Source organism: Rhinolophus sinicus, linkage group LG06 (assembly GCF_036562045.2).
Source record: "Rhinolophus sinicus isolate RSC01 linkage group LG06, ASM3656204v1, whole genome shotgun sequence".
Taxonomy (NCBI): domain Eukaryota; kingdom Metazoa; phylum Chordata; class Mammalia; order Chiroptera; family Rhinolophidae; genus Rhinolophus; species Rhinolophus sinicus.
In genome coordinates, this window is record NC_133756.1 from 43187938 (window position 1) to 43214893 (window position 26956).

General features: G+C 33.1%; 1 protein-coding gene across 2 annotated transcripts in view; it reads right to left on the reverse strand.

Moving 5' to 3' along the window:
* Nucleotides 1-26630, reverse strand: part of ADGRL4 (adhesion G protein-coupled receptor L4) — a 104880-nt gene extending 78250 nt beyond the window's left edge. Inside the window, exons 1-2 of one of the 2 annotated variants that reach the window (XM_019743359.2) lie at nucleotides 26446-26630; nucleotides 24929-25078 (exon numbers count right to left, since the gene is read on the reverse strand). In XM_019743359.2, the coding sequence (XP_019598918.2) occupies nucleotides 24929-25078; nucleotides 26446-26467 (172 nt within the window). In that variant the 5' untranslated portion in view covers nucleotides 26468-26630. The remainder of the gene's footprint in view (nucleotides 1-24928; nucleotides 25079-26445) is intronic. The other variant, XM_074334998.1, reaches the window with a different exon arrangement.
* Between the last annotated feature and the right edge of the window lie 326 nt (nucleotides 26631-26956).

Here is a 26956-nt window from a genome sequence, read left to right on the forward strand (position 1 = left end):
AAAGATCATATCCTTTTTTTCCTTCTTTATCCTAACATGTATGGTATAGTATAGTACAAATATTAGATTGATAACTAATATTGACATTCTATATTTTAATGTTTTTTGATTGTCAATACTTATTTATCACTACCAGCAGCCATTTCTAGAATCAGTTATGAGTTAAATTCAACAAAAACACCTCTCTAAATGTGCCTAACCTAAACTTAGAAAACACCATAGTCGTCTGTAGACCCTGCATAATTATCTCCCTAATGTGGCTAGCCTTCCTAAGAGCGTAAAAACATTTATTATAATTTGTAAATGGTTAACCTGACCCTCAAAAACAAATATTGTTCACACAGTCATGAGAGCTATAGACCCAAAACATAAATGTCACCATGTACTTTCACCACTTAAACATTCTTTGTTTTCAAAATTAACTTCAAATTCCATATATTTAAGTCCATTTCCCATAGCTTGATACTGAAGTTCCTTCACAATCCAACCCTTGGTTACATCTGTCTTCTCACCCCTCCCTTGTAGTCAATATTCCAGATCTCTGAAGTACATGAAGATTTTTAAACGACTCATGTTTCTCATTTTCAGATCCGTTAAACACACTGCTCTGACACATTATTCTTAACCTCACTTTAATAAATAATACCAATGCTTTAGGACACAGCTCAGATTTCATCTTTTTCCAGCAGCCTTCCTAATTTCTCATCTGCACGTGTGTGTGAGTACACACACAACGGTTGGAAGGCATTCCCTTCTCCCATGTGCTATCTCTTCATATTGTGAGTATTTATTTTGAGTTCCAATCCTCTTTATTTACCTTATGACTTTTTCACTTGGCTCTTCTTCTGAAGAGTAAAGACATCTTTGTTTCTTTCTGGTGCTTAATATTGTTTTAGTTAAGAATAGACACAATAAATATTTAGTTGAAAAACACTGCTTCTTACAATTGAACATTGTCTGCGATAGAGACCTATAAATCAAGCCCATTTGAGTGTTTCACTGAAAAATAGTGCTGACTTCTACAATTAAAAGAATTTTACTTAATATTCCTAAAACAGAAAATTTTACACCCACTGAGGAGTTAAAGCTTTATAGTAAAGTAATAAAATTTAGAAGAAATCTTTAGTAATTAGTTTACCATTGAGAGTACTAACCACAGCCTAATGGAATTTATGAGTAGTGCTGAAGAAATATTTTATTTCTTCACAGAATTACGAGGCTGGAAATAAACCAAAAAGGTCACTTAGTTCATGTCTCATGTATAAATCATCTCAGAGAAATGAGAGGCTATACTATTTGTAAAAACCTCCAGAAAAATAAATACGGCAACTTCTCTTTGTATCCATTCCAGTACTTAACACCTTTCACTCCAAAAATTTCTCCCTCAATGTAACCTAAATTTCTATTGCTAGAATTTAAACTTATTTCCTCTTGTACTATCACTGTTTCAACTTGAGAATAACACATTAATCTTCTTCATGTGAGCAACTCGTACAGTGTAGTCTATTACTGGAGCCCTGAGTACTTCTTTTGTCTCAGGTTGAATAGTCATTTCCAAAATTGTATTAATCCTTGTGCCACCACTTGGAAATCTTACTGAAGGCATCAGCCTCTCTCTATAAGAGCTTTCTGATTTTTCCTTCTGCCCTGCAACAAGCCCTTCCCCTAACAGCAGTCATATTATCGTGCAAACTTCAAAGACGATAGAATAAAACAAATCTATTCAAAGCAAAATAGATTAATTAATATGAAGTCACAATAGAGAAAGGATTGGTTGCAATGAAGCCGCGATTATATCATGCCCATTCCCTTCACGATGTTTGAGATTTTGTGTTGATTTAATCCACTACTGACTTAGGTATAAAAGTTAAATTTTAACTATTTTCACCTGTAAAACAGTTACAATAAAAACATCTACAACATAGAATTGATAATAATAACATGACTGAATTAAAAGAGTTATTTCATTAAGTAGGTGCTCAGTAAAAGTTAGTTATTATTAGTAGCATTTTTTAGTAGTATCCATGGTCTTTTACTTTACTTAAACATATAAACCATATTATATCATTTTAATTCTCAAAAAAAGCTCTGAAATGACTAGGAATATGGTCTTACAGAAACAAAAGCCTATTCGATATCCTGGTTTTCCTCAGTTTTATGAAAGTGGCTGCTAAGGATCATTATCACTCTGTTCCATGTGTATTATAATTTATTTTCAACTTTCACTTTTTACCTCTATTTTTAGTTGTTTTTGCAATCTGTCTCACCTGTCTACTTCGCTTCCCTTGAGTTCAACCTTCAGGAGCTTCTAGGAAATATGAAAGTACAATATTCTCCTTTGAGCCTTACATCATTTTTGTGTTCATATATTTTCGTTAAATAGTACTTTTTGACATTTTTTTTCTGTTTTGATATGCAATCCTGAACTTAAGCTTAAGAGAAATTTCTGACTTGAAAATCAGACCTATATTTCCCATATTTTCACACACCATTCCAAAATATGTGTGTAAGTTTTGTTAGAACCAGACAATCCCTTGCTCTAACATTCTCTCAAGAAAGATAGGCCAACAGTTCACACCAAAATGGCCTTACAATCAAGGCACAAACCGGGACGGTGAGAAATCAAAGCAAACAGACTAATTATAGATCATGAAAGGTGCTTTAACTGTAAGTAACACAAAACCCCTTTCAAAATGACTTAAACCATAAGACAATTATCTCACAAAAGAAAAAGTATTGTAGTTGAGTAACTATAGGGTTGATTAATTTAGGAGCACAACCATGTCATCAAAGTTATTTCTTCTTTCTGTAAAAAAAAAAAAAATATACAAGATAGATAGATATGAAAAAATTACCTAACATGTAGCACATATAAATAAAGAGATGGAAAATGAACAGAGTTTAAGAGGCATGAAGGCTAGAAAGAAAAACATCTGACTAGAATTACAAGAGTAAGTGAGGGAGAATCATTATTTTATGAGCTAAGATAAAACTTTTACAGAATTGAAGACAAGAAAGTTTAAAGTCAGGAAATACAAGTTTAAGCAAGAAAATGAAAAGAAATTTAAGCCTGAACATATCACAATGAAATGGCAGAGACAATCTTATAAATGGATGATTTTATAAATAGTATTTTGGACATGTTAGGACAAAGTGACGTGGTGACTATCTCCAAGCCAGGAACCTCAGACTACCAGCCCCCAGAACTGTGAGAAAGAAATTTCTGTTTTTAAAGCCACCCAGTCTATGGGATTTTGTATGGCAGCCCAAGCAAATTAGCACACACAGCTACAGAGAAACGATAAGATAGATGGTGAACAAAGATAGATGATGACAGACTTTTTTAATAGTGACAACTAGAAAATAATATAACATATACCTTCACAGTTCTTAGGGAAAATTATCTCTTTATTTGATTGTTACATTAAATTAAAGAACAAGAAAAAAATACAGACACATTCAGGTAATTAGAGAAGATATTTTTTAATACCCAGAAATGGAAAATCAATAGTGAAAATTACTCAAGTGAAGCAATAAAACCTTTTAAACATAAAATCAAGACTAAACTTCTATGGGAATTGTGGTAAAACAGAATATCAATAGTATAATTCCTGACAAAGTGAAAATTGTGTGAGCAACAAAACCAGGTAAAGAAGGAAGGGAATGGGAAAAGAAGAGTTAGCACGTAATTGATTCATTATTTGTAGCAGCAGACAAACCAGTACTGTCTGAAATTAAAACAAGTGGATAAAAAAATTACCTCAGCAGTCTGATTCTATTTATATATATTTTTTCTTATATTTACACAGTTACTTTAAAATTCAGTTTTCTCTGCTGGTTAAAAAAACACTATGCAATCAGCAATACTTTCAACTTCATTTCAGTTTCTTTTTCCATCTGTTAACGTCTAGTAAATTGAGAGTGGGCACCATTCAGTAAAAAAATAACCCAACTGATATAATAGTTTATTTATTTATAGTTTCCCTTATCTATAATATCCTTTTGTAGTCGTCCAGAGAAAAATCCCAGAGTAATGTTTATTAAATACGTAAGATCAAGTTTGGGATGGGGATGGAGAACTGAAATGATTTTTTTTTTTTTTACTTTTTAAATGCTTGAAATTTTTATAACACATAAATGTCACTTTTATGAAAACAAAAATGTTATTCTAAAGTAATATTTATATAAAAAAACTAGAGTTTATTCTTTATTTGATAAATTTAGCGATGATATCTTAATTTTGACCTTTCTGTTGTTTTGCACAACTAACACTGTGCTTCCTCCAATATAACTTCAGATTGGTTGATAGCTATTATATAATCTCTCATTTCACATATAAGTGAAGATGAAAGATAAAAATTACACATAAAGAGGTCCTCTTAGATGGTGGAAAATATGAGTGGCAAAGCTTAAGAAATATATGAAAAAAAGATTAATATTTAAGTTTCATATAGCAGAACTATGATTAATTGCCTTTTTGGAAATAAAATATGAAATAAAAATGTCAATTTAAAAAAAAGTACTATGCATCACGTAAAAGAAGATAAAAATATGAATAATAAAATAGTGACAACTACATGTCTATCAACAATTACTTTAAATGTAAATGGATTAAATGCTCCAATCAAAAGACAATAGGGTAGCTGAATGGATTTGAAAAAAAGCCCCCTACATATGCTGCCTATAAGAGACTCACTTCATATTGGAACACACACACACAGACTGAAAATAAAAAGATGGAAAAAATATTTCATGAAGATGGAAATGGAAAACAAAAACAAAAAACCTGGGTAGCTTTTTTACACCAGACAAAACAAATTTTAAAACAAAGGCTATAACAAGAGACAAAGAAGGACCCTCTAATTACACTTCTGGGTATTTATCCAAAGAAACCAAAAATATTGATTCAAAAAGACATATGCATCCATATAGTCATTGAAGCATTATTTACAATAGCCCAAATATGGAAGCAACCTAAGTGTCCATCAATAGATGAATGGATAAAGAAGAAGGGGTACAATGCAAAAAGACATATGCATCCATATATACAATGGAATGTTACTCAGCCAAAAAAACAGAATGAAATCTTGCCATCTGCAACAACATGAATGGAGAAAGTCAGACAGAGAAAGACAAATACCACATGATTTCACTTATATATGGAAAAAAAACCCCAAAATAAATGCAGAAACAACACAGAAGCAAACTCATAGATACAGAGAACATTTTGATGATTGCCAGATGGGAGGGGGTTTGGGGGAATGGGTGAAAAAGGGGAAGGGATTAAAAGTACAAATAGGTAATTACAAAATAGTCATGAGGATGTAAAGTACAGCATAGAGAATATAGTCAGTAATATTGTAATAACTATGTATGGTGTCAGATGGGTACTAGATTTATTAGGGTAGTTGCTTTGTAAGTTACATAAATGTCTAATCACTATGCATACACCTGAAACTGATATAATATTGTATGTCAACTGTAATTGAAAAATACAAAAAATATTGAAAAAAATATTTAAAAAAGAAAAAAATAGTTTCAAAATCTTTGACTCATCATAGCTAAAAGCAGCCGGTATCCTATTCAAATGACTGTGAACACTCTAAGTTAATGCCGCAAAAGATTATAAAAAAATAGAAAAAAAAGTGTATCTTGGAAAAGAGATTGGATAAAGAGTCTTAAAAATGAATTTGACCATAAGGGAGTTGTTCTGTAGCCATATGATGCTTTGAAGGCACTTTAATCTCAATACAAAAATAGATAAATCATGGCATGATGGTATCATTTAAAAAGCATGCTTTGGAAGGAGCTGTCAGTGCTATTTTTAATAGTAAATTTTCAATCTCATGAATTTTTTTTCCACCACCAAGAATATTAGTTAAAAGTAGCTGCACATCTCAGTATCTAAATCAATAACTAACAGAAAGCATAATAATTACACTTTCCATGCATGATTTAAGACAGCTACACAGTATATATATTTGACAAGCTCCCATGGTATACTTATCAAAGAGGACCTCATCAGTACCAGTTGTTTCCAAATTACAGTGGAGAAAACGTACCCCAAAGTGCATGTGAAAAAAGCCACTGATATACAAGAAAAAATGTTAACATTTCGTCATTTATTTATATATTTTTCTTTTTCCATTTCCATTTTGGGGTATTTTATAATGTAGACTGGTGTGAATATAATTAAACAAACGTACACACATTGGATATGATGTCAGTCTGAAAAATTCTAATTTACAGCATGAATGGAGGATTAGATAAAAATTCACATCATTAATTAGAGTGGGATTGATCCCATGACAATCTTAATTATTTGGTAGTTATTGCTCAATACACTGTTCTGAGAAAATTCTAAGACAATGTTCATTTAATGTGGGTAAGGGATACTGCTATGAATTGAATGTTTGTGTCTTCCCAAAAATCACATATTTAAGCCCTAATCCCCACTGTGATGTTGGTATTTGGAGGAAGGGACTTTGGGAGGTAAGTAGGTCATGAGTGTTAAGCCCTCATGAATAAAATTAGTGCCCTTTTAAGGGGCTAATGGGACTAGAGTGTTCCCTCTCTGCCATGTGAGGGTACAAAGAGCAAATGGCCATCTGCAAACCAGGAAGAGTGTTTTCACCAGACACCTATTCTGCTGTCACCTTGATCTTAAACTCAGCCTCCAGAACTGTTTCACCTAAATGTTTGTTGTTTAAACCACCCAGTCTATGGTATGTGTTATAGCAGCCCAACCTGCCTCAGATAAAAGACGTGGTGGTTATTTGTGAGAGAAGATAGGAAGTGTGGTATCACTGGAACCACCATCTGGCATCCTGCTTTAGGCACTAGCAAATACTGCTTGGTTATTTCACATGGATAAGTTCTTTGTTGCTGTCCTTTCCTTTTAATATTGTAAGACTCTTGTCATTTTCCTAGGCAGGCCACATTTATTCCCTTTTTTGTCCCCATCACTCAAGAATTTGAAATAGCATGTGAGGATGCTCTAGATGCCAAGTTTGTGCCTGTGCCTACGAGTAAGCCAGAAATCTTCTGCTCTAAATCTTCACTGAGCCTGGGGGCCTTCTCCAGTGTTCATGATCCCAACCATTGTTGTCTTCTTCAGTAAACTTATACTTCTTACTAGTCTTTTATTTTCTACTCTTTTTCTACTCAATTCTTCCCAACATCTTGTACATTTGGTTGATTTCTATATTGGCTTTCTGTTTACCTTCATAGCCAAACTACTTAAAATAATTTCTTCACTTCTCACTTCACTTCACTGCTCAGCCCATTCTAGGTTAGATTGAATCTTCAAAACTTCACCAAAGTAGTTTTTGCTAGAGTCACCATTGATCTCTATTATTAAAAGAGCTAGCCCAAGTTTTCCAATTTTCATTGGGCCTTTCAGTAGCATTTGAAACCGAGAACTCTCCCTTTCTCTTGATATACCCATCCCCTCAACTTTAATGATAACACACAAGCTCTACCTACCTTCAAGGCTGCATTTCAAATTCCTCTATGTTAGTTTTCTTTTCTCTACTAATTAAAGATTGGAATCTCTTGGGACTTGGGCTCCATTCCACTTTATTTTCATTCTATGATCTTTCTTACGTGATCTCTGTTGGTAATCGTATTTACTTACATGGCTTCCATTAACACCAACATTCTGCTAATGAGTCCAAAAATTTTCTGTCTACTCAAGAGTTTTCCAAGTTTTTGGCCATACTGTCTCCTCTTAGATGTATGATTAGCATGTCAGACACACTATGTCCAAAACAGAACTAATCATTTTTCTTTATATTCCCTTTTCTCAAATGCATAAACATCCTCCCAATTGTTCATACTACAGACCTAGGAGAAATCTTTTCACATCTCCCTGCTTCTCATGTGGAGAATCCAAAGCATCATCAAAACCTATAGATCTTTACAGTTTACTTATCACTCCTATCTGCTTTCTTCCATCCTTTTGGTGACTAATCTTGACTAAGCCAATATTCTCTCTCTTCCTGACTAATGCAACAGCCTCAATCTGATAAGGTTGCATTCACCTTTACTGGCCTCCAGTTCATTTTCTTTGTAGAGAAAAAGGTGATTTTCAAAAATGCAAATAGCTGAGAATGGAATCCAGTTTTTCTATGGCTATCTATACAATATGGCCACTGATCAAATTTTTAGATACATTTTCTATAATTGCAGCACGTCACAAAGTATAATTCAGCAACTTATTTTTGTTTTAGGAACTTGCATTTCTTTGTCATGCATTAGAGCTTTCATAAGTGTGTATAATGAACACCCCTGCCTCCCATTTCTATTCTTATGTACATACTCCATCTAACTAATTCTCAGCTCAGCCCTCAGCTTAGTCACTGTATCCTTATGAAGCATCCATGACCACTCACACCACTCAAATAATTAAATAATCATTTCTATAATTGTGTTTTTAATGTTTTCTTTCCTTCTAGAATTCATGAGAGACATATATTATTGTTCACTGCTTTATAGTTATCCCTATATAGTGCCTGATGTATCATAGGTGCTCACCAACTATTATTTGAGTGAGTGAATGCATGAATTAATGAAAGGAAAATTAGACAAAAGAGCTTCCAAACCAATTCAACCTGACTATTCTATTGTTTTTATATTTATGATACAGTATTTTTTATCATATTACTTAAATATATTTTTAAATGGCAACTGCATTTTTGCGTCTATAATTTTGGAATATTGACAATTTAGAATGACAGTTGCAAAATGTATTAGAATTCAAAATAACAAACTTAAAAGTGAGGACTCTAAGTCATAACCTAGTACTTTCTTGCCAAATTACAAAATGAAAGTAATGAAAAACAAATGTTATTATATCGAGAGTATAAACACTGTATTTCAGGACTTTCTAAAAAAGTTAAATTGATCATCAGCCTTTGGTAATAATTTTGAAATGAAAGTTTTAAGAAAGTTCTGGAGGAATAGATTTAGACTTAGAAGAGCCTGATGGGAGTTTTCATCACTGGCCAAGTGCAAAAAGTCTGTTTTGACTTTTTAAAAACATTAAGTTGAGATTTAGTTTCAAAAGGATGTCTTTTCATTTTTAATCAATTGGATTTGTATTTAGCTTCCCTACTTTTCATTTATTGGGAAGGTTTCCAAGAAATTATAGAAGGTTTAAATGCAATGAGTAAATATTTGATAATATTTGATCATCTTGGGTTGACATAAGTTAAACTGTAACTCAGAAATGTTGCTGAACTGAATAAAGATGTCTTGACATATTTCCATTCAAATCTATCATTATTCAGGATGAGATATTATACTGGTGAATGCTTGAACAGCCACAGAAGAGTAATTCCAATCATTCCTCTCAACCAGTTCCTGTCAATGAACACACATCATTTCTCCCAGGCACTGAAAATCCTGGTAAGTGTGGTCTATGGAGTTATTCTATGGATCCATGATTTCTCTCAGAGTTTAAGAATCTACCTGGAGATTATATTGAGAGGCAAGACACCAAATTCCCATCTTTGAAACACAGTTGTGTCAAATGTCAATCCTTCCACTCTGCAAATTATTTTTCCTTACATATTTCTCAGAATGATCTTATGCTTTGAAAAATGAATCTTATTATTATATATAATGATCTTATTATATATGGAGTGATCTTATTATATACAATGATATTATTATATAAACACAAATATATATATATACATATACATATATATATATATATACATACATATATTTCTCTATTCTAATATGCTTTATACCAAAGTATCCTGCAATCTTTCTATGAAATTGCATAAATAATAATTAAAAGAAACTTTATATATGGAAATATTTCTCATCTATTTTTCTGTGTGTCTAGCTATCTGTCTTCATATACTTTTAATTAGCTAATTTTAGTGGGAGATTTGTTAATCCAAACAAAAATATTTAAAATTTCATAATACAGAGATTTATTCAAGTTTTCATGTAAACCCTATTGTTTTCAAGCAGTAAAACTTGTGATGGACATTAGCATATTTCAATCATGTTAAATACTCAGTAAATAAAAGAAACTGTTTTCTGATAAGCTTTTTAAATTTGTTTCTTACTATGCTTTATATCCTCTATTAGGTAGCATGCTTTCAATGCTAAATATTTTTAAAATAATTTTGTTCATTGGAATATATATATAAAATTTGGGAGTAGTTCCCAGATATTCCTTTTAAATATGCTTCTACTTTAAATTTAGTCTTCTGTCATGCTGAGGTGATTGGCATAAAGAAAATTTGATGGAACTTACTCTTTAAAAAAAGTAGGTGATTTAAAACTTTTTTCCCCTCCAAACAGAGTGAGCCTAAACCGTAAGTTCAAAATTAATAAACTGTTAACGAATAGGGAGTAATATGCCCTTACTCCAGGGATATGCTGAAGTGTAGATATGCATTGCTGTTCCTGGTGTTTGGGAAAAACAGACATCTTGTTACTATTATATGTATGATGTTAGCCACAGATCCTAGCTGCCTAGATGATCATAATCTGGTTTTCCGGATGGTTTGGGAATATAGAAAGAGAATGAACCTACCAAAAACAGTTTGGCAGAATGTGATTGACAGATTTACATTAATAGCAGTTATCACTTCTTGAGGCGTTTCTATATTGCCAGTATCATATCTAAGTGTTTTATTTGTATTATCTTCTTCAAGCTTCAAAAATTTTGATTTTGATAAAACTATTTATATTCCAAATATGTAGAAAATGGTACAAATTTGACAGTGTATAAATGAGAAAACCAGGGTTTGATCACGCAAATGATTTCCTCAGAGGTTTTGCTCTTCAATGGTCCTGCCTCCTACAATAAACTGTGATTCTACTTTGATCAATTTTAGTTGAAATTGTCGTAGTGTCTGAATCTCAAAACTTGAGGCTAAGATTTTCATAGTGGGTCTGTCTCCATCATAGTGCTTCATCTTCTGAAAGCAACTTTGACACAAACAATACCATTGTTTCTCTCTTATATTTATTATCTGTACTTGATATCCTAATTTTGAACACTTATGATGGTTTCAAATTTGTGTTTTAAATTCTGCTGTCTAGGTGTATCATATTGTATCATATTTCTATTCAATTTAAAATATTCTAAGAGCAATTACCTTTCCATTAATAAAGAAATTGATCTGCAAATGCTAAGACAGTAGTAGTACTAAGCCCTAGGATCACAATTTAAGAATCACTGGAATCTTTTATTGAAACTGTATCACCAATAATTGATAAGACTTAGGTTTTCTCTTCTCAGCATAATAATGAAATTGCACTACGGGTTATAATCTAAAGTCTTGCTTAAATTCAGATTAACTCTACTTATTTATTCTTAAAGCAACCATTTGATTTTTTTTCAGAGGAAAAGTATAAAGAGATTATTGACTATGAAACAACAATTAATACCTCTACTGAAAATTTTCTGACATATTTGTCTACTAATAAACTGAAATTCAAAGTCCAAAACACATTTGAAAAAACATTCTTCTCCACATGGTGCTCTATTACGAAACTGCTGCAATGAACATAACGTTAGTTGAACAAACATAACACTATAATCAAGCATCTGCTTGCCTCCTGCTTTGCATATACAACAGAGATTTGTTGTACTTTTTAAAGTTTTCTCAATAGATTTCTGTGTTTATAAAGGTCCAGAAATTATCTTCAGAACTTACCTCCATATGGCACCAGGAAACCAGGCATAACAACCTTTCTGACACAGAGGGTAGACTACTCTCTTATTTCAAACTATAAAAAAAAATTGCCACAAATGCAACACTATCAAGCTAGTGTTAGATCCACCTCAAATTCTGTTCAACCTAATCAAAATTGATTTAGTTGTCTATACATGTCAACTTTAATTATAAAAAAATGCACAAGAAACAGCACACTCCTTCCCAATTTGAACTGTAATTGTTAAACACAGCTTCAATTATATTTTTCAGGCTCAATTCTTTAAGATTCAAGATGTTCTTGTTCAGCGGAGGGCCAACTGCATATAGTCACCGAACAAATATGACCCAAATTTTGGTTCTGATGTTATATCCACAAAAGAGAAATAAAGTGAAGACATCCACTGGCAGGATAATTATTGTATAGATAACTGATCTGGTTAGTCATGTCCAAAGAATCTCATGGAAATGATATATTTTGGCATTCTTTGGGAAGATTTTACAAATTTCACAACTTGTTTTAACTCTCCTCTGCAATCCATTTTTTGCCTATGTAAATACAACCCGAGTCAATATCTGTTAAATAAGCTATCTGTTAAACAAACATTTAAGACATGTGGCGAACACTGACAACATAACTACTTTCATTCTATTGTAACTTCTTCAAAACTACAATCTAAAATGCATTCAACAATTTAAATAACAAATAACCTTTATTGAGGTCTAAATGAAGCCCATGTGCACACACTTTCATAATTTTACTTTATAAATATAACCTTTAAAATATTAGAAAATATAAAGTACTATATTAATCTATAAGTAATATCACTGTTAAAGAAATTAAAGGGCTACACTTTCAATACAGTGAACCAACTAAACATACTGTCAATTATATAAAACCTACTTGTTATGCAATAGAGGGAGATTATTCAGACCCTGCAGTAGCAAAAAGTAGTTTCCTTCCTTACAACGGTAACAATGACTAACCTGTGAGTGTTATGTGAAGAAATGATATGATTCTCAGTATGTTTGATTCCTTAAACTTAGTCAAGACACATTGCCAGATATTTCAATTAATGTGTAGCAAGGTCACAAAATCAATTTCTTATCAGCCAATAACAGTCATACAAGTAAATTTTATTTTCAAACCATAATCTCTAAATTAAATCTGTGTACCTAAAAAATGTAGTACAGAAACTCAGTCATTGGGTTTTCTACCCGATAGCATTTTCACAAATGGTATGACTTTGTATGCTATATATAGCCTACAATGTTTCGCTAGATTCTAATCTTAGAGAACCTCATTATCTTCTTCCATTGCAAATAAAAGACCAAAGTATTAATTTCATGCTTAAAATAAGTACAAGGTTTAAACAGTTTTGACATTGTATCTTCTAGCAATTTATTTGGGAGGTTTTACACAAATATGAAGAGAATCCATGAAACGGTATACTAATCCAGATCTCTTGGTAATATCAATATCTGAACATAAAATTCCAAGAGAAATCATGTTAATATGGAAAATAGCATTACCTTGCAGTAAATCCCCTATAAAGGGCCTTTGCAAGAATTGAGCTTGTCTGACCAATGACACTCAAGATAATCACGTTTTTAATGAAAACTCTTTGACTTGAATATTGACTACATCATGTATTATATAGTCATGTGTTGGAATTCTTTCTCTGTGTTCCAATTTCTTTAAACATAATTTTTTTTTGTCCTAATATCCTTATTCTTAACCTACTCACAGCTACATGAGACTGCAGTAACTTAAGGGCCGGTTCCCTTTCTCTTAATGGCAATAGACCAAAATAGTTAAAGGAGCTGAAATGTTTAAATAATCTTGCCTAAATGTTTTAATATTCAGCAAATCACAATTTTCATGCCAGACAAATATGCTTTGTTCTATGTTTCTTTAATATTCCAAATGTTTGATGCATTTATACAAATGCTGTATAATATACACTACACAGTATTATTTTCTCATATAGCTGACTAACGAATCTATTGTAAATTCAGATCCTTTGGACCAGTTTGATGTTTGATGGTTGGTAAAATACAGGATATAAAATCATATCTCAAGAAGACAGGAAGAAGAAATTATCTGAAATAATAAATTAGAGTTTTTAAAACCATTTTCTCCACATCCTCCTACACATGTAATCTTTTTGTTGATTTCAGCACTGCTAAATGGAATGAAAATAATCTTTCCTAGAGCAAGGAAGTGAATCATTCTTGGGAAGAGTTAAAACACATTTAAAAAAATTAAACAAAACATTTTTTTTTTGGATGGAGACAATATTTTCTTCATAATCTTTATATTTGGAAGTACCAAAATTCTAATGAAATAATTTAAAATTATAGAGGGTAAGAATATTTTTCTTCCTAATTCATTCATGAGATCAAATGAATGATCCATTTTAATCAAGTTTAGAGATTTATAAAAAACAACATAAAGTTTGTTTTAATAACAGTCCTTCACTTTGTGCATATTAATGCAGAGAAACATAAAACTTCTTAAATAGGTAACTGAACATTAAACACAGTTTCATGTAAATTGTATTTAAAAAGATTAGTTCATTGGAAGGAACGATAAATGTGAGACAGGCATTTTCAATAATGCATAGACTAAATATTTTTGTAACTAGAAAAAGAACTGTCAAAGTACTAATATAATTAGAAGTAAAAAAATCATTTTTCTAATTTCACAATTCCTAGGATTTTTTTTTTAAAGGTGTATTTAATATATAGGATGCAGAAGAAAATACATAGTCAACATGACTCCTGGAACTCTGAAGATTAAGGCCAGGGTCCCTCAAAAACAGGAGGCCATCACAACGGATTACTGCGAATATTGCACCTGACCCTGCCTTAGGACATATTGCTTCCTAATTCATGAAAAGGTTCAGAACAGCAATAGATAAATGAATGAAAATGCTGTTTTGAATAGTTGGTCACTCAAAATAATGTATAAAAACCAATAGTTTCTAGAAAACCAATGTAAAATTTATGATGCTAACTGATCATTCATGAAAGTTATCCATCTGGCAATTAGGGTGGTGCAAAAGTAATTGTGGTTTTTGCAATTATTTTTAACCTTTTAAACAGCAATTACTTTTGCACCAACCTAATATAATTGCTACTCTTCATTTATAGCTAAATATTTGGGATGGGATTACACCTAAGGTAATCTTGTTATATTGGGTCTTAACAATGTACAAAATTCAACCAGATATGAGTGCTGATTCACGCAAGCAGGAATATCATTCACAGTATCTTAAAAAAATTCAGCATAGGCAGGAATAATAATAATTGGGCAACAACTAATCAGAATAACCACTCAAAATCTATCCATAGTATTTTATAGATTGGATCCAAGGATACAATAAAGAATAAGAATTAGTCACTATCCTCAAACAGCAATCATTGATAAGATTCCCCAGGTACTACTGAAAAACAGGCAGACCCTATCAAAACTTACTCCAATATTACGTATTAATGCAAAAATGAAAGGGAATTATGAGGATAATATGAAAAAAACAACCAATTGTCCTTAGCAGATAGAAATAAGAAAGGCCTTGCAAAGAAAATGATATGTGTATTGGGTCTTAGACAATAAATCTCAGCTTATAATATTTCTAACATAAAAAGTGTCCAGTTTCTCCCTGCACACTTGATTATTCTGTCTCATTTATTGAGCCTGACACAAAGCATTTTGATGCCTGGAATTATGTAATCCTCAGAATGGAGACACTTGGCTACAAGTTTCCAGCTGAGAGGACTGCCCCTCTGATCAATTTCATTTTCACTATCCCTGGCTCATCATGCACTCATAAACAAATCATCAAAGTTCTTTTGAATTGTAACATAAGGTGAAGTTCCATTTTGTAGCATTTTGTTCCAGATGTTAGTTAAAGGGTAATTATAAAATCACATGAATCAAAATCTTCCTCCCCTCAAATGGATATGCATACCATCTAATTCAAAGGGGGTTCTTGCAATCACATACAGCAGTGACTAAACCTCTCCCAGAGGAGAACAGATATAAAAATCAAGGTTTTGCAGCCTTTTGGTTTGTTTTTAATGGTTCAAGTGACTCTGCTATAGTACTTCTCTTGCTGATTATATTAGATTTAATACCTTACTTCTCAGCACTGTAACTGAAGAGGGTTCAGAACTGAAAATTGGCCCAGAAATTCCTTATGAAGAAAGAAGCCACCAGAGAAAACATGGAAAATATTTTCATTTATGTGCCAACCTCTACTGATTTGTAGCATCTGCCAGGAGAAGAACTTTGAGGTCATATCCAGGCTCAGCAGAAAAGAATATCACAACATGTCATTGTGACTAGGGAGGAGGGAAGCAGACAAACTAGGTTGAAAGCATTGCCTGCAGTGGTCATGCCAGCTAGAGATCAGAGTTAAGAACAGTGTAGTGCAGTGTAAAGTGCATTGAGTTTAGAGGCAAGAGACCAAAATCCGCATCTATTTCACTTCTATATTTCACATTGAGCCCCAAACCCAGGCTTTACCCTAAAAACAGATGAACTAGAAACTGACTACAGGTTAAATCAATGTCTCACAATAATAGAATCAAGTATTTTAAAGCAAATAGAGACATTAATAACAATCTTAGTTCAATCTGGTCATTTTACACAGAAATTGAGGCTGGAATGGTCTCTGTGACTTACCATGAGAATCCTAGTTGTATGGGGCTAGAATATAGACCTTAGCACAGTAGAATTAGAATTTGTTAGAGAATCTAGTTCTGAGGGCATGCCATACTAGGAGGTTCCACGTTATAGGGCTGGGTCTTAGTTACTGAGATACGAGAATATAAGATGGGATCCAATAATGGTACCTGGAGGATAACACTTTGGTGTAGAAATTATTTATTTTTATCATGATGAGGTAATACCACAGTAATTCTAAAATATGCCCCCCTTCCTTAAGCTAAAATTAGTCTGAGAAAAGGGATTAAATGAAGTAGGGGTTAAATGAAAGTAGATGAATGTAGAAATGGAGGCCCAAAGGATTGATAAAAACTCTTCTTGTGGTGGTCATCTCTGGATTTTGGTTGCTTGGCATCTATTCATGCTCCTGATGATAACAGTAACCCAAATGTCCTTTTAAAAGCACTGTCTCCCACTCTATCCCCATGTTTTGAGTAGGTTTTCACTTAGGATCCAGGAACGGAGCAGCTTGTATATTTCATTATTATTTAGGGACATATAGGTAATAAATGACTTGAATATAGTAATAAAAAAGAAAGATTACAACATAAACTATACTGCTCTTTTATAGCAGTATATCAAAAGATATCAAAGATATTCCTCAAACATTATTTGAAAAGTAAGGTGCAAACATATTCTACAGAAGACTGGCGGGTATTAGAGTGCTTTTTAAATTGAAGACTCATGTCTTTCTAAAGCTCTGGGAAATTGTCTTATGTCTTTTATTATTTGTTCTGCTAAATCTTGTCTGATTCCTTCTTCAATAAGACTGCTATTTGATGGACATTAGGTTCTCCATGTTCAGTTCTCTGTTTCTCAGTTTTGTTCTCATATTTTTCATCTTTGCTTTTTAGATATGCAATTCTGTGGATATTATTATTTTTATTTTTTCTATTGTACATTATCACCTCATTTTTGGTAATATATTTTTATTAGAGGGTAAAAATATATTGGGTTTGTTTGTCAGGAACAAGCAAAAGTATTAGCCAGTGAATTTATAAAATCACTTGGGGAAAATAGACAACATAAGGACGAGACTGTAGATAATTACACAGAAGTTATAAGTTCAACCAAAAGGGGCAGAGTTTCTTCAACAACAACGTAGTATTTCTGATTACCACATATGGGCTCCGTCTCCATTTTAATGACATGGCAATGTGAAAAACCATAAGCAAATCATGCAATTAAGGACAGAAAACACATTGGTTACCTAGTTTCACCTTTGAGATAAATAAATTAGGGGAAGAATTTGGGAGAGGTCCGCTCATAGGCAATGGAAAAGATCACAAGGGGATGAAATTAAATTATTACAAAATGGAGGATTGAATTGCTTTGATGAGCTCAAAAATATCTTGACTAACGCAGTCCTGGTGTTTCTTCCACTGATGTGTTAAAAAAAAAAAAAGTTATTTGTAGCCTTTCTGCTCTATGTGTGATCATCCTTGTAGAAGAAGAAACCCAGGAACGGAGACTTTAGCCTCAATATTCCGGTGGTTTTACGGCATTGGTTTGTGTTACTGACAATTTTATCAGCTTATTGTCTTGGTGCCTCTTGCTACCAAGAGAGGAACAAGAGGAGAAAGAAGGTACCAAGAACTGAGCAACACAAAGGTTATAGAATTTATCGAAGAAGAAAGTATTTTTGTGGTGTGGTAGCTCTTTTGTACATAGAAGCCTATTTTACTTTTGTTTGTTTGGGTGCGAAATTTTCCAGAATCTCTGTGAGGCTATAAATTGTACTTTTTCCCTCTACGTTTTTTTCTCCTCCTAAAGTATAATTTTCCAGGCCATTGTTTTATTTATTCATCTTTGTGTTTATATCATTGGCTTTTCTCCAATGACTACTTATCCTTAAATGACCCTCATGTTTATAATCAAAACAATGTTGATTATTACAAGTATTTGGCCCAGATTTTTTCTGTCAGCCTTTACAACCTCTTTAGTGCAAGATAATTCAGAGTTATCTGTATACCTGGATGGGGTACAGCAGCTTTCAGACCTTATTCCAGGTAGCAGAGGTAGGGGTTATGTAGAAAGGTGGCATTAATGTTTGCACTCAAGAGTTCCCTCCAGGCAGATGACAAAATTTCCTTTGGGAGTATTTTCTTGGCTTTATCTGGGAGCAAACACCAATGGGGAATAGGGAGTCTGACCTGTGTGGCCTTTGGAAAATCATATCTCAACAATTGTCGTCTAGATTTCCACTCCCTTTCTGAGAAGGGGATAGCATACCATCACCACAAGGAAAAGTCACCATTTTCACTGCAGCCTTCTCTACATTCCCCAAAATACCCCCTTTTGTTGCACTGGATTCTGCTTTGAGAAATTCACTCAATTTACAGATTTCTCATGGCTCAGATTTCTCATGGCTCCATTGATTTTATTGTCACTACACTGGGCTTGACGGAGGTGGATAAAAGGAGGAATTAAAAAAATAATTATGCCCAATTAAAATATTGGAACATAGTTTTAACTTCCCTGCACTTATTCCTATGGCATTATAAATATGCATAACACACACACACACACACACACACACACACACACACACATATTATTTTATCAATCCTTTTGATAATGTAGCGGGAAAGAAAGCAGATTTGAGGTTGAAGGGGTAGAACCAAAATAATTTATTTTTATCTCAATGAGATTCAATTTTCTTATTTACAGACTTACCTTACATAGTAGTTTGAGGGTCATGTGAGGCAATTGTTTGAATGTAATTTTTCTGGGAGAATTATTTAATCTATAAATTGAGGATAATATTAGCCTTTATTTCAGAGAGTTGTTACGAGGATTAAATTCATAAATTCATGTAAAAAGATTAGAGTAGAGCCTAGCTCACAGAAATCACTAAAATTAACTTCAATATTATTACTCTTTTTTGTGAATAAGCTATAAATCTGAAAGTTACTTATTTAAGCATTAAAGAGACTAAATAAGGAAGAGAGAAATAATGGGAAAATAAGTAATCAGAAGACTGGTTCATTTGTTGGAAATGGCTGTGAAGTAGGCTGATGCCCTACAAAACTGGGACTATAGATAACTGACATTCCAGAACAAAGGAAATGTCAATTTTGCAAAATAAACTTAGCAATCTTAAAATATTAACAAAAGAGTAGCATTATAATAAACAAAGCAGAAAAATTGAGACTCAGTGAGTTGCTTTGTGATATTGAAGGTGCTATCTCTATGATCTCTTTGCTCTTCTTTCTACCAGTATTTTTCTAGAGGATTAAAATTCCACATTTAGAGCACCATTTTTATTTAATTTTAATATCCTAGCAGCTCCTAAAGATATTGCTGAACAGAAAATATAAGATGGTATAAGTGCCATGTTCATTTCACATGCAAAATTAAAACTGATTTTTGGAAAACAATCTCTAATTTTTATTGTTATTGACACCTTATCATCAGTAGCACATATTATAATGAGTTAATATTTTAGCCTGAAGTAAAAACAAACAAAAAAGTAGTATACCTCACCTGGGAAAAGTCAGTAATTAAAAATATCAAATCAGACGGTAAGTCTTATTTGTGAATGATTTCACACAGAATTTTGAATAACTCTTTTTGATTGTTGAAATTAGGACTCAGAAGCTGTGTGTATATTTTGCTATTTCAGTTTAATTTTCTGTGCCATTATTTAGTTATTTGATGTTACTTTTCTGATTCTAAACATGTAATGAACTCATCTAGATGATACCGATTTAAAAATGATTAAAAATAAATGAGACTTCTACATGGAGAAAAATTTTCTTGATGTTTCATTGTAGATGATTTGGCAAAACCCCAAATCACATGTCCATATTAAAGCTTTCTTTAAGATCTCAAGATATTTCTTAGTTTGTATCTCATTAATTCTCATAATTGTCCTGCGAGATAAACATGGAGCGGAACAACATGAAAAAAAAAAAAAAAAAAAAGATTCCTGAAACTTAGTCTGCAAAAAACAACATTGTTAAATCAGATCAGAGAAATGTTTAATTTTAAAACTGTGGAGCTGATCAGCAAAACTCAAATGACACAAGTCCTTCTTTCTGTCTCATTTAAAAAAATAAAATATTAGCTTAAAGGAAGTTTTTATTATCACTTATTGTTTTCTTTTTCTTTTTCTATATGTTGAATAAATTTGCAGTCTTATGAAGTGGATATTTTTGAGGACATTCTGCCTAATTATTGTGGTAGATTTTGTTCTCTCAATTGTGTGGCCCTTTTTGTCAACAGACAAAAGAGGTCATATTTCTAGTACAAGGAAAAAGATTTATGAAATTGGCAACGGTGTTTTATTTATTTGGATGAAGTTCACAGAAATCATGCATCCTGGTATGCAAGCCTTAGGTTGATTTAGGCTATTATGTCTTACGGTTTCCATTCAGTACAAGACTTCCCAAGGAAATATGCACCTCACTTTAAACAAATCTGATTTACAACTATATAGAAGCACATCAGAGTTTCTAGTTTTTCAATTTTTTGCTAGTATTCATTTATTAGAAGTTTCTCTGGACTATGTATAACTACATTTGTGTTACAAAAAAACATTTCCTTTCTCAATAATTTTTAGTAACATATTACATATGAAGGAAGATGTATGTGTGATGTTATTGAGGTATATATTTCCAATTCTTCAAACATTCTTAAAATATTTCTTAAAAATCAGGAGTCACCTCCTTCTGAGGATTGGAATAAGAATGAAAGAGGAGAGAGAGAAAAGGCAGGAAGGGAGGAAGAAAAGACAATGCTGGCCCAGGCTGCTACTTAACCTCCTATTTCCATTAATAACACAAAAAATGTAATAAACATAAAAGGACAAGAAAAGTTGCAGATGAGCTACCAGGAGAGTTGACAATGTCTTATGTGAAATGAAAACTAATATTCAAAGGATACCCATTTGAAGTCTTATGACAAAAAGGCAAGATTTAAAAGACACTGAAAAATAACTGTTCTAGAAGGACCTGATCCAGGAAGTTTTGACCCATTCTACATTCTAGGCATATAACTTCACAGCAGTTATATATGGATACAATTAGAGATAATTTGTGAACTTCAACTTCTGTCATTTTAGTTCCAAACTGTCTCAATAAATCCCTAACTTTGGTAACCAGACTATTTAATTTGTCAGGAATGGCAAAACTAGGCTGATAGACCATCTTTTTTGGTAGCAGAAATATAATGTTGTCATACTAAGTAATTAGGAGTACCAGTTTCTAAATTTTCTAAACTATAATAGATTTCCAGCATGGAAGAGACAGAACGAATATTCCAATTGTTAAAATAAGTAAATGACTTTTTTCTCTTTCTTGGTCACTTAAAAAAAAAAAGACAATTATGGTGTTTTCTCGTATAAGAAAATGTTTGGTTTGTTTCCCAAAGTGCACTGATATATTTTTATGACATTTTCTCTACATTGTAATGGTTATTTTAGAAGATATTTAGATAGTAACAGTGTGGTTAATATATTTCTGAATAAGCTCACAGATACTTAGAATCCAGTTTAACAATGAACTAGGTTTATCTTTGCTAGTTTTAAAGCTAAATATATTAACAATGTTCTTTGGAAGTGGATTCATGAAGAACAGATAATGTTTATGAGACAAATGCATGAAAATAATGCACCTATCTTTAAACAAATAGCAGAATGTGTACGTCCAAATGAAAGATAACAATTCGGAAGCCAGTATATTATTCCAGTTATCTTACTATTATAAGTAAGATATTATAAGCAATATCAAAATACTTCAAAACTTTTAAAAGTATCTTTATCCTATGCTACTCATGCAAAATATTTTATCTCATATTACTTTATAAGCACATACCATTTTCTTAAAACCACTTTGGGAATTAATGTCCACTTTACCCATCCAATTTGGCTAAAAGTTCTTAGCTGTTTTTAGAAATTAAATCCAATCTCACTATCATTGAGGATAAATTATATATATAACATGAAGAAGGGGTCTCATCAAATTTTCAGTACTGGCAACATCATTGTAATAATTAAACAAACTTACATAGATACTTATTTGAGAAAGAAATGGAAGCTCCTCATTAGCACATGTGATTCTGGCATGTTTGTTTTTAAAAAATCATTCACGTATATGAGGTGATTACACCTTATAAAAGTCAAAAGTATATATATATATGTCATATCTATCATATAGGTGTAACTATATGTACCATACTTAAATATGAAATACCAGAGTAATGTGGTGCAAAGAAGAGTTAGAATTATTTTTCTGGTCAATTTCTGTTATGAAAATTATCAAATTATCACTTGGTTAAATATTTAAAACTGGAGTTATTCATAGTTTAGATAGCATATCTAATTGTGTTAATTGATGCGTATACACATGACATAACACAGACACAAACACTTTGTATGCATTGCATCTGTTCTGATGACTATTGTTTTGCCCATTCTGATGAGTCTCCTTCTTTTTACTACAGAACCAATTGTTATGGAAGCAATTGCATGTCCTCAGCACGTCTATTTTATTCCAGGCGGAATTATGCTAGTGCATTATTTGAATTATTCTTACTCCCACATTCTGAACCCATAGGCTATTTTTTCTTCTTGACTCTTAGTTTTTGTGACATGATTTTCTCTACCTTTACCAGTGTCATACTGCTCTCTAGTTTATTATAATATTCTTCCAGTTGAGTTTTATACACATATGTATGATTATTTGATGATAACGAAAACTTGCTTTTTAAACGTAATGTATGTGTCCCTGAGTGTGGCCCTGAAGACTTCATTATTTTCTGTAAAGTGCTTGTGATGTTGTTCATAATAGGCATGAAAAGTCCCAAGCTATGACAATATTTTTATACATGGACACAAGCTGGCAATTACATCCTTTCTGACTGTTCCTAGGACAACTGTTTTTCTCGCCTCATTCTGATTCCATAAAACTTCCAATAAAACAGCCCCACTTAATGCGTTGCATGAGAGTAGAGAGACTATCTCTTCCACCCATTGTCACATCCAAACACACACTGTAGTGCATTCTTCCCTTTGCTCTTGCTTCTCACTTCTTCCAGCTCAGTTTACTCCAACTCAAGCAACTTCATGTTGTAGATATACACAGATTCTTTCAACGCTTCCAACCTTCCCTTTCATTGTTAGCACTTTCCTAGTTACCTGAAGGAGGAGGGATCTCTCACTCCCTATATTCATGATAATTATGCACCAGAGGGTAACCAAAACTGTACTGAGAAGCATTCGGTATAGCAATAGTAATATATGTTTAAAAAGCTAAAATAACCTACATTTTAGGGTTAGATATCACCAATGATTTCAAAAGCCTTTAAACATACCTCAATGTTTCTACATAAACTTCTCTATCTCCTGTCTTATCCTCACATGTACCAGCATAAAGATAGGTGCATAAATAAATTCCCGTTAATACCCAGAATTCTTGACCCAGTGCACCATTAAGCAATCGTAGCTTTGTTCTACATTTTCAAAATATTGAACAGATTATAATGGAGGGTTTGGTCTTACTATATAGTGCATATTTAATCTTTTTAACAAGCTTATCAAATTGAATTATGAGATACAACTTGTTTATGCTATAAGCAAATACATGAAATATTATCCATGTACAACATCCTGGCTTAATTACAAAAAGTCTATGTTACTTTAAATACATTTAAGGATATAATACCACACAGTTCTAATTTGAAGTTGCCATTTAGTTATATTTTAAACACTATTTTACATGACTTGAAACTTTTTCTCTCTCTTCTACACCATATGTTCTATTGATCCAGTTAAAACCAGATCCTACCAAAAATGAAAGAGTGAACAAAGAAAGATTGAGTGATGCTTGAGGAAAGAGGAGGCGTGGTGGTGATGGTACAGACCGCAGACAAAATATTACTTAAATTTGATTATCAGATGATGTTATGTGTATAGAGCCAATGGCTAAATTGCACCCTGGAAGGATCCTTACTAGCATTCTTGCTCTGGGCTCTAGCCTGAAGTTCTATAATGAGATTTACTTTTTCACAAAATAATGCATTTTCAAAACTCTCTTCTCTCCCTTTTCCTCTCCCTCTCTCATCCCCCCTCCCCTACATCCATGGCATGCAGGATAAAACTTCAAATCTCTTAATATTAACCTCAAATTTAGGAAAACAAGTACTAAAGAAAGTATCTGAGCACAACCTATACTGGTAGAGTCTGGACTTCATGAATTTTCTATACTTTTGTTTTCAAAGGTATTGACTCTGCTCTCTGCAACTCAGTTTCCCCGCTTAAGTTCAAGGACAATCTTTAATATTCACACCAAAAATAAGATATACATGGAATCATCACAAATATTTCATCAAGTATACGTTTTGACATGGGAAATTCAAACTTATTGTTTAATTAATTAAGCTTTTTTAAAATCCATAGCATGAAATCAAACAGTATAATGTAAAACAACTTAATTTCTGGAGAAGGAAAAAATAATTACATCAAAATTTAATTTTACAATAAAATCTAAAAGAAGTAATAAAGATTGTTTACCTTCACAAATTGTGACACCGTTTCCTGAAAATCCCATGTTGCAGTAACAGCCTTCCATTCCATTCCGTATTTCACATTTTGCATTTGGAAGACAAGGTGTCTTGGTGCAATTTTGAGCGTAGAAACAATTCAGCAAAGTGGAAAAACCCACTAAAGAAAAAGGAGAAATACATATTTTCAGAAAGAAAAAGAAAAGTCTCCCCTCATCGTTCAGTTAAATTACTGAACACAAATACAAATAGTCTTCTCTCTTTCCATTTATATTTTAAGAATTTCCCAAGGGAGCATTTAGCAAAATAACAGCAGAAGCTTGAGTAAGCAAAAGATTAAGGCATTTCTTCAAACTCAGTGTTTTTCAAAGAAATCTCCACAAAGCTAAAAGTTAGTAAACAACCCAGGTTTACAAAGAAAACAGCATTCTGAGATCATTGGACCATAGTATCACCCTTCACCCTGAGGTGAGATACTTTTAAAGGTAACTGCATGATTGTAAAGCAATTTCCCTCCTCTGGGAATGATACTGTTCTAAACTCACAGTAAGTTGAGTGTTTGGGTCTTTTAAAATTCAAATTTGTGTTATTTTAAGAGGAAGAGCAACAAATCATAACATCCAGAAGGACACATGCAATTACTATATTTTGTATGTTCTAATGATCTTTTTAAATTCTGACTTTTCCATTAAAAAAATCTTTTACATTTTCTCCCATTAGGGGAAATTAAAATAAAACTCAACAGACTGGTTAAAGATTGATCTTCCAGAAATGGAACACCACACAAACATGGCCAACAAAATGCAGCATAGAAGAGAACAAGACTTATTTTAGAGCCACTGAAAATGAAGTTGGAAATGGTATTTTGTGGGCTCTTAGAAAAAAATAAGGAAAATCATAGGCCGTTCCTTTTTTAATGTTGTCTAAGATCTCAAAACAATTCTGCTTGGGGATGGACAGTTATGAGACATGAAAGTAATTAAAAAAAAATATTTTCAGTCACTTCTGAGATAAATTGTCCTTACTGATAACAAGAGATCCTTAAACATTTGATTCTAAATGCCAGCTTCACATAGAGTTGTATATACTGTCTAAACCATAATGAATTCGTCTTTCAAGGATGTGATTTATTATCTTTCTGCACTGGATCATCAAAATCGTATTTTTAATGAACCCAAAGTCTGGGCTGGCAGTTCCCTTAAAATTCCAAGAAAGCTCTCACAAGTGTTAATGGTTCTGATTCCCCAAATTTCTTAAGGAGGTGGGGGGTTTAGAAGAAAGTTCAAAGTGTGAGACTTGGGGGTTTGAGGGACTTGGTTAGCAGGAACAAAAGGTGACTTTGTCCCTGGGCACTGAATATTGAATTTCCAAGTTGAAAGGCCAGGGAGAAAAACATCCTGAGAAGGTCTGCGTCAATTCTCATTGGAGACTTGGCCATATGCCCTTGGCACGTGAGTTCCACCTCGGAAAAATCCCATTCCCTATAAGTATAGGCAACCTCAGAGACCAGGGGCGCTGGGCACTCACCTAGGAGCGGGAGGAGTTTCATTGGCGGTGGCCGCGGTGGTGGCGGTGGCGGGAGCGCGACAGGGTGTGTGGCCGTGTACCCAGGACGGGACGCAGCTGGGCGGGCGCGGCAGGGTCCCGGCTCCGTCCCCCGTGACGCGCCAGCTTCCTCCGGACACTTTCCGGCCTCTTTTGTGTGAGTGTGTGTGTCAAGCCCTGAGTCTGCTGGTCTTGTCCGGCCCCCAGCCCCTTCCCCCACGCCACCGTAACTTCATTCCCTGCCTCTTGGCTACCAACCTCCAGCACTCTTGCAGACCCTTTGCGGCATCATTTTGCCCCCCAGGTGCAGCGACCAGAGTGCCACCCTCAAGGCCTGTGCTCAGTAGCTTTATAAAGCGCTTCAGAGACCCATGTAGTGTCTCTCCTGAGAGAGCATCCAGAGCTGCATAGATCTTAGGGGTCCTTCCAACAGCCTAAATTCCAGGACATTGCAGTTCTTTTATTTACCAGTAAATTTCTATAAAGAACTGCA